This window comes from Aptenodytes forsteri, unplaced genomic scaffold (assembly GCF_000699145.1).
Source record: "Aptenodytes forsteri isolate BGI_AS27 unplaced genomic scaffold, ASM69914v1 Scaffold342, whole genome shotgun sequence".
NCBI classification, from domain to species: domain Eukaryota; kingdom Metazoa; phylum Chordata; class Aves; order Sphenisciformes; family Spheniscidae; genus Aptenodytes; species Aptenodytes forsteri.
In genome coordinates this window covers 1308400-1318002 of record NW_008795853.1, presented here as the reverse complement: position 1 = coordinate 1318002, position 9603 = coordinate 1308400, and the positions used below count along the sequence as shown (strand labels likewise).

The 9603-nt window shown below is 33.8% G+C and overlaps 1 protein-coding gene across 5 annotated transcripts in view; it reads left to right on the top strand.

Moving 5' to 3' along the window:
- RYR3 (ryanodine receptor 3) overlaps positions 1 to 9603 on the top strand; it is a 282481-nt gene that overhangs the window by 78553 nt on the left and 194325 nt on the right. For all 5 annotated transcript variants that reach the window (XM_009283662.2, XM_009283665.2, XM_009283664.2 and 2 more), the window contains exons 9-10: positions 4897 to 4971; positions 5855 to 6011. In XM_009283662.2, coding sequence (XP_009281937.1) covers positions 4897 to 4971; positions 5855 to 6011 — 232 coding nt within the window. The remainder of the gene's footprint in view (positions 1 to 4896; positions 4972 to 5854; positions 6012 to 9603) is intronic.

Below are 9603 nucleotides of genomic sequence, written 5' to 3'. Positions count from 1 at the left end.
GCGCTGGTTGTTATACGGGGGGCAGATCGGGCTGCATTACTCAGCTCCAGCACTTCTCCTGGTGTGACAGGACTTTCCTCTTCGGCCTGCAGAGTGGTGAAGCAGTTCTGCAAGGGCACCTCAGGCTTCAGGGGAAGTCTCTTCCTCCTGCTGTTCCTTGCCTTTGCAACCATCCAGTCTTCTGCATTATTGGCCCCCCCGCTCCCTTCTGCGTGTGCCAGTGGGGGAGTTATTGGTTGTTTGGCTGCGGGCTGCGGGTCCACTGCAGACTGCGCTTGGAATCAGCTATCTAGCTCCTTCTCTGCCTCCCTGATGTTACGCAGTCTTATCACCATCTTCTCGTGCATCTTCTCATATGATACCACAAGTAACTTTCAGTTATGTCAAGTAAACTTTTCAGCTCTAAATTTTCCATTTTTACATTTCTGTGGAGTAAAAATGTCTCCAAAACTAAAAGAAAACCCAAACTGAACGTCAGCAAACTTCACTTACTGGTGAATTTTTTTATTGCTGTTTTCTTCATATGTGTATAGAAAAAAAAGATACAAAGTTTGCACTGAGTGTGAAAATGTGCACACCTAGTATAAAAACACTAGCGAAAGTATTACGATCTAGATACCTTGTGTGGAACAGACGTCACATTGAGACTAATTTTATAAACAACCAGTCTTGATAAGGTTAGAAGAGGTGTCAGGCCTTTTCAGTATGTTCAGAAATGTTGTACTTTGCTACTGCTGTTACTTATCTAGAAGTCAGACATAGTTAAAAAATAATTGTGGAGTCCTATTGCCCTGTATGTTCTTCTTCTTAATATATGTTTGGTGTGTATTATTACTGCCTTAAGATCTGCTTCCATTTTTTTACAACTATGTAAATAAAAGGGTAAAATTGAAAAATGTTTATTTTTCTGATTTAAATCTATGTATTTATATTCCTAAAATAGGAGAATAATGTGAAGGTTATATTGAACATTTTCAAATGTGTGATAGTGATACAATGTGTTAAGATTGATGATTTGGAGTTGCCTTATCTTTTGGACTTGTGAGCTGCATAATATACATAAGGCCAAGTTTGTACTGCGTCATAGTTGTAGGAGTCACATTTACTTTATACAAAACAAAATGAATACATGAAAAAAACCAAATAGCAATAGGAAAATGAGAAAGAGCTGTAGAAAATGGTTGTCTTTATTTCCATCTCTTTGTTTAATCAGTTTTATGCATTCCATAAGGACTATTAAATAAGCTGTTAGACAAGAGTGGCAATTTCTCTTTTCATAGAACATACATTTAATTTTCTGAAGGTTTCTGTAGAGAATGCTCCTTAACAATTCACACAGTGACTATTCTCTGCCAAGAATCTTAAGGTCTTTTATTACAGGCTAAGTGAAAATACACAGGATGCACCTATTAAGCATCAAAAAGGCAGGCTTGGCAAAAACTCAGAATAGGATGGATGGATGGATGGATGATGGATGGATGGATGGAATCAAGGAGAAGATGCAGAAAATATTATGTGGATGCTGTTGTGAAAAAGCAGCAATTCTCTTTTACCTGCAGCTTTTTTACTGTAAGAGCAGGTCACTAATGCTAGTACAATGTTGTGTATAGAAAAAGCTGGAAAAGTGTTAGAGAATTTAAGTAGTATAGGAGTTTAAGAAGTATAAAAGGTGAACAGAGACATATCTATGGTATTCCTTCAGTGAAGGAATGGTTGAGTTGAGCCAAGGAGAAATTAAGGAGGTCAAAGAGAATGGAAATAAATTATTAGCTAGGAAGAGGTCATTAGAGTCTGCCAAAAGTAACATCAGTAAGGTGAATGGGACCAAAGAGGATCTAGGAAGAAAATGAAAAAGAAAAACTCCAGACAGTTACTGTGTATTCAGTATATTCATAGAATCATAGAACAGCCCAGGTTGGAAGGGACCTCAAAAAATCATATTCATAGAGTCTGGAAATGAAGATGAATTGATTGCTATGTTTTTGGTTGTAATTTTGTATTTTGATTCTAGAGTATCAAAAACATTATTACGGAAACAAGATGTGTAGGAAATGCTACTACCTTTACTATGAAGAATATATATTCTTACTCTTATGGTGCGCTATCATTTTGAAATTTTTGAAATCACACGTGTGTTCTTAAATGTGACTCCTAAATAATGTGCAGGTGTAGATGTACAAGTCCATCATCTTACAAAGATACTGGATGCAAATGGTTTGTCATACTCCAGTATACTTCATGTTAATATATAGATTCTTACTGGAATGTATTGGTGTTGATCAAGAAGCAGAATATCAGATAAATTAAAACCTTAAGTATTCTCAATAGAAGAAAAGTTGTAGGAATGCTTACTCAGATAAGAAAAACACAACTTTCACTTTACAAGTTGAGTTCCAGGTCCCATAGTTGCATGAGAACAATGCTAAAAAGATTTTTTTTTTCCTGTTAACTGTTGAAAAAGGAAAAGAATTTGACAATCTGAAAAGCCAGTTAAAATTCTGCATTTCAAAATGCTACTTTAATTCAGAACAGACTGTATAACAGCCAGGTTGTAACATTTTTATGTATGCATGTGCAGCATTCAGTCAAGTTTGCCAGAGCAGGAAGGCAGATTTTAAATTCCTTTGCTGATATTTTTTCAGATACGTAAGTACAATAGAAGGTCCAGCTCCTGTGCGTGCTAGCGTGGATTAATCCTGTTCACAGGAATACATGTAAAAAAGTTTTTCATCTTTCAGTAATCATTCATGTCTTGTCATCTAAGCACCTGAATTTGTATAACCTTTCTCATATATAATAGATATAGGAAATACAATGGATAATAAGAAAGGTCTTGATCTAAAACTCAGGATACATAGAAGCTTTTTTTTTTAAATAATAAAAGCCTTTCTCTGCTGTACTACTAGATTTTTTTTTTTTTTTTGTGAGGTATAAACAAAATCCTTTCCTAAGAAGCAAATTACAATTTGAACATTTTTATTTTTGTATCTTAATCACATTATGATACAGTCATTTTTCATTCTGCATTATTTTGTGTTTTTCAGTTTGACTGTTTTTATGGTTTGGGATCAGTTCCAGTTATTTCAATTAAACAAGGAGCAGTGGAACTGTTTTCTTCATCTTTCTTCACCCCTTCTTTCATTTGGGAAAGGGAAGAACAGGTTATATGAATTACTGTTCTTACCTCTGACAAAACTACAATAAAATTTATAGTTAGAAATTGATGAAAACATTTAGTAATAAGTGTGAATCAAATAATCTTGCTGAAAGGTTCAACCAACCTCTCCTTTAGGTATCAATAAATAAATATATGAACAGAAAGAACCACTGCCAGAAAAGTTTAGAAATACAAAAAAACCTGTCTGCTTATATTGCTCTAAGAAAAATTAAAGGACCTAACAAACTTTTGGAAGTTTGCTGTGCTTTTAAAAAGCAGCTAGTGAATCAGTTTGTTTTGCATCTAGAATAATTTTGTTTGTGTGTCTGAACCCTTCTCTCTCACTGAAATTATGAAGGAAGGTACTGCAGTATATTACAATTATTAAGAATATGATTTTCTTATTGGTGTCTGCCTGGAGGATTCAGTTTCTGACCACACTCACAGTTTACACATAGATGTTGTCATGTAATTTTTTCAAATGAAGAAGTAGGCATAGCAAAAAATAACTGCGTCATCCTCTAGTACTATTTTGTTGTGTGAACAGATTTCTGTTCATTTGCTACCGTACAATTCATTTCAATCTATTGTATAATGATGGTGCAATAAACCCTTTCATAGTACAGTATGGAGGACAGCTTGGGAGTCACATTGTGAAGGTAAAGCCTTCACTCTAATACAGTTTCCCAATAACAGTAATGTTGCAGATAGTAGCCTAACAATGTGTAAAAGAAATTAAATTTAATTAGTTAAGAGATTCTTAAAATATTTTAAAATAGGTAAGGTGCACATCAAACTTCCCAAATTATTATTATAACTAAATAAAGTTTTTGATTAGAAGTTTATTATTTCCTAAATTTTTACTGTTGCAGAATGTAATCTCCTAAAACATATATATAATTTTATCTGTATTACCTGTTTTGTGAGGATTATAATACAAAATTTTTGTTTTCACCACCATTTTATACAAATTCTGGTGCTTAGATGACAAGACATGAACGATTACTGAAAGATGAAAAACTTTCTTGTGTGTATTCCTGTGAACAGGACTAATCCACCATAGTTTGTATTTGTTTGTATTTGAATATTGAATAAAATACTAGTTTCAGCACTAAAACATCCCTGGCCAGTAATTCAAGAAAACTAGATTATATTAAAGGCTGAATCCCTTCACTTCCTGTTTTTTATTTCTCTGAGTTTCCTAAAACTAATATATAATTTTATCTGTATTACCTGTTTTGTGAGGATTATAATACAAAATTTTTGTTTTATCACCACCATTTTTGTCTTTTAATAAGAATGTTAGAAGTAATTCTAGGAATGAAGTCTCTGATGTCGTATTCATGCAGATAATTTATGTATGCAAAAGTGTATACTTATTTTAATATTGTGTTTATATGTGTTTAAGATAATTAGTAATTTAGATTAATCTCTTGGGAACTGTATGAATTACATATTTTTATGATTGATTAAGTAACAGCAAAAGTTTCTCAGCCACTTTGAAGGCATTTTATCAACTCCTGAGAGAGAATAGTGTAATGGAAATAGCCTAACTTACCTGGGACATTCGGATTGTGTATCGTGCTCTCACTGATGAGTAGGAATCTTCTGTCCATTCAACTCCATCTGTTTAGCTGGCAAGAATATGAGTCCTGTGTACAGTTTACAGAGGAGTAAGTTATAAATACTGTGTAGCACAGATAAACACAAGAGAATGATCTTCTGAATCTTTTCTGTAGGAAAGTACTTTATGAAACCGGAGGAGCTGGTGTTCGAGCAAGGTCTTTGTGGAGAGTAGAGCCCCTTCGAATAAGGTACTGGTATTTTTTGAACTTTTTTTTTAGCAACTCTTATGTTAACCTCAATTCAATTGTTACAGAACCTTAAGGCAGAATATGAGTAATATATTTGTCCTGCTGTATGATATATGTTAGTATGTTCATTGTCAATAATAAAAAATAATCTACCGTGATATAATCATACGAGGAATGTCAGTATTTTAAGACTTTTTTTTTTCATCTGTGTTCCATATCAAAAGCAGTGTCACCTATGAGATACATCTGCTTGAGACATTGCTTCTGTCCAAAAGTAAAATGCTTTTCTAGTCTTCACTTGGAATTTTAGAAGCATGGGTGGAAACCAGAACAATAATATCCCTCATGGGTGTCTTTTTTTTTTAGACTCTATCTTCCTCCTAGGTGATTAGTTATCTGTTAACTGTTGCAAGTGAAATTTCAATATATACCATAAGAGTATATATGTTTTAACTTTGATGGCCTTCTGAACTGTATGTTTGCTTTACTCTTGGTGTGTTTGTGATTGCAAATGAAATACTCTCATAACTAACAGATCTAGGATAGTTCTGTGGAATATTGAGTCCTCACTTAGGTTTGATTTGTTTGTTTAGGCACTCAACTGAAATACAGTAGTTAATTTACACTTTAGTATTTTTCAGAAACATGTAGGATTTTTTTATGGACACTGCATGTAACACCATGATGAAACAGAGAGAGGGTATAGAAACAAGAAAATTAAAGCTATACTCCTTTCCAAGGTTCCCTTTGCAAATGTATTAACAATTTTGCATTAAGGAATATATATAGCACATTCTATTTTCTAAACGTCCTTTAAAGCCCAAAATAGAAATATTAGTTTTGCTTACATCATAAATTATTTTTTGATGTCTCATATGTTTAGCTGGAGTGGAAGTAATGTCAGATGGGGACAGCCTTTCCGTCTTCGACATATTACAACAGGAAAGTACTTGGCTCTGAATGAAGATGAAGGACTTGCAATGTTAGAGAGAGAGAAGTCAGACACAACATCTACTGCCTTTTGTTTTAGAGCATCAAAGGTAAATAACATCAATGCAAATTTGTCTTAAATGTGGAGCACTCAAATACTAGATCTGAGTTGGTTCAATGACTTTATAAATTATTTGTAATTTCTAAATTGAAGCAATTGACAGGGATTATGCATTTAAATACAAAGGTAAACAACCTGAGTCAAGAGTAACAAAGGTTTCCTTGAGGAAAAATAGGGATGATGAATAAATTTTAGAGTAAACTAAACTGTTAATAGGTTAAAAAAACAAGATTGAAAACTATTACAATGCAAGATACAGTAGTTTAATATGAAAGCTTTAATCATTATAGAATCATTTTAGTTGGGCAGAATCTCATTAGAATGTTATTTATTCCAGCTCTACCTGTCATAATTGAATTCAGTTGAATTCAGTTCAATTGGACAAAATTCTGCCCTTGCTATTTGTGCAGTGTGTTGATAGGTGAATTGCAAAGAAAATATAGTTAGTGATTTCTAAACCATATGTTTTCAAACTGTGCTCTTTAGTGAGCTGGTAATTGCATGTTACTAGCTTTTTCATCGTTTCCAGCTGAGAAAAACAGTACAAGTGAGAGAGAATGAAGAATGATTATGAAGGTAGGCGAAATTAACTTTTTTCCAGAAAGTGAAAGGTTTTTACACCACAGATGAGGAGAAGTTTTTATGTGTTTTCATGATATTACTTATAAATAGTTGCCATAGCTGCTACAACAGAGTTTTTTCTTAAGTATGAGAAGGTAAATGTTCCATGTAATTCTGAATGCTGTATGGTCCTTGAAGGGCAGTGGAAAAGAATCTTTAAAATTAGATATATATTAGATAAAATCTAGCATTAAGGGTCTTAACAGGTGCTAGATTTTTGTTAGTATAATAAAGCAAATACTTCTTTTTAGCATGTTTAAAATATCAATGTTCATTTTATTAGTGTGACTGCATATGGTATGCTGAGAATTTTTATTTTAACCAATCAAAATAATTGAAAAACTGTCAGGAAATTTCCTTAGATTGCTAGATGCTCACCAAATATTTTTTGGTTCTTTTTTCAGTGTAAAGGCTATGCAGTGTAGACTGTACATATGATGTTGTGCAGGGACTTTTATTACAGCTGTAATTTTTTCCCATTTTTGGTAAATCATGGCACCCTGGTAAGGATGGTGATTATGCCAGAAATGCCGCAGTTACTGATTTAACATTGTGTTCAAATTCCTATAACGTACTCACTGCTTAATTTGACACCAGCTGTCCTGCAATTTCTTAATATTTTAATCTATGCATTTAAATGTATAAATTTTAAGTATATAAATTTTATGTTTATGTATGCATACTCATAAAGTAAATAATATCTGTTACATTGAATAAACATACCTGATTTTCTTACTCTTTTTGTTGAGGTGTGCCTCAAAGGCACATTAGTGAAATTTGTTACAATCCCCAAAATGACTAAGGTGAAGTACAGTAGTAATTAATTATGCGGAAGTCAATAATGACCGTGTAATGCATTTATCCCTTCTACTGTGTTTGTACATATTATGGTTGTTAATGTACGTTTTTATATGAAATTCAAGTTCAGTGTCTCATCATCCTAGGATTTCTGCTGTCCTATATAGAAAGGAATATTTTCGTCTCACAATAGGTTATAAATTTGCTTTTGCCTGTGCCAAGAATAAGAATACTTGTTTATTATCTGGGCAGGTGAGAGTGCACTGGCCCATGGGTAGAGACATTAGTGTTTCCAAAGGTGAGGGGAACAAGCAGTGATAACTCTTCCTGAAAAAAGAAAGGTGAGGTTTTGGAAGCGAATAAACCACAAAGATTGATCTGGACTGTAAGAAAGGAAGGACTCTTAAAGCAAAGTGCTGATTGCATACAGGTTGAGGGGAAAAAGAACTGTAGAACTAATAGTTAGACTAGGTATATGTAAGTGTGATTATCTTAATTTCTGCACATATGTATTTGTAAAACTTTGTTTTCTCTTGTTCATTTTCTCAATGAAGAAAGATTTTCACTTGCCTGAACCTTAATATGGCATGAATTAAGGGAAATTTCAAGATAACTGTCTAATACCTTCCTACCCAGCTGTGTACAGATCCTTAAAAATAGGGTGCTGGAATACCTGGCTGTTTACAGCACTCCTGTCCTTAAGAATCATAGAATAATTTTGATTGGAAAGGCCCTTGGGAAGTCATCTAGTACAGCCTTCTGCTCCAGGTGGGGTCAAAACTGAATTCAGACCAGATTGCTCAGAATATACATTGCTGTAGAGTATCCAAAAGGAAATAAAACATTTCTCCATTGAGATATTCTTTCCAGTTCGGAAGCCAGCAAAAGGGTTTTTGTGGAAAAAAGAGATTATCTTTGCCAGTAGGCAGAGCTATGTGGAGTATACCAAATCCTCAAGGCTTCCCAGGAGCCTGTAACACATGACTTAGTCTTATTTTTCCAACAGTTGTTATAGAGGCCCTCTTGTTGAAAAAGCACACCTTCATCCTCAGTATTGTTACATACCACGTCAGCAGTCTTGTGTGTTCCTTGCTTTTCAAAACCTGTGATTGCATTCATAATGTATTTACTTTCACTGTTTTGTTTCCTTTTGCTGGGTAACGCTGGAAATTGAAACAGATATTTTAAACTATAAAATTCAAATTAGAGTTTCCCTTAATGTGTCCTTACATAAATAAGAATAGAAGGGAGCTTTTAAAAAAGTGAAAGAATATGCTAAAGAACATCATGGTACTGATTTAAATGAAAACAGCATATGCAATGTATGTCTATTTACTGCAAATTACTGCAAACTAAGTTTACAAGCATCAGAAATTGATGGAAAACCCCCCAAAATATGCCTTTTGTTGGGTTTAATATGGAGCTTACTTTTGATAAAGTTTTAAAATGTCAACCTTTATATTTTAAGGCAACAATTCTGTAATGCCTTGTGACCACAGAGACAGCAGTTTCCCTAGAGCAGATGGAATCCTGTTTTGAAATGGGATGTTCTCATTCCAGCACAGTACTTGGCTCAGTATACTCTGCTGAGCAGAACCTTGATTCTGTTTATAAATTTCTTTGAGAATAAACACAGTGAAGAACAAGAGCATATTTAAAACTATTTGTTTCTTTTAAAACTGTTGTAGCCCAGAATTAGTATTTGAGATTTCATATTTTATTTTCATGATGGTATATACAATTGACAATGAAGAAGTTATTGGTGTAGTCTGAGTAAGTAACATTCTGACACATTCAAAAGTCACAGATGACTCATGCAGAAGGATTTGATATCATTTTAATATTACTGCCAACATGTATCTATCTTAGGGGCTCAACATGGCATTAGGATGTCGTAATAGTTTGGTAGTAATCATAAAGTTTATTTCATTTTTGGAATAAGATGATAGGTATTACAGAGTCCTTTACCTACAATTGTCTCTAAAAGTTCAAGTATTTATTTGTAAGTTCATATTTTACAATTATCACTTCCCAGTAAAGGACTGTCGTGGTTTAATCTCAGTCGGCAACTAAGCACCACGCAGCCGCTCGCTCACTCCCCCCCACCCGGTGGGATGGGGGAGAGAATTGAAGAGCACAAGTGAGAAAAACTCATGGGTTGA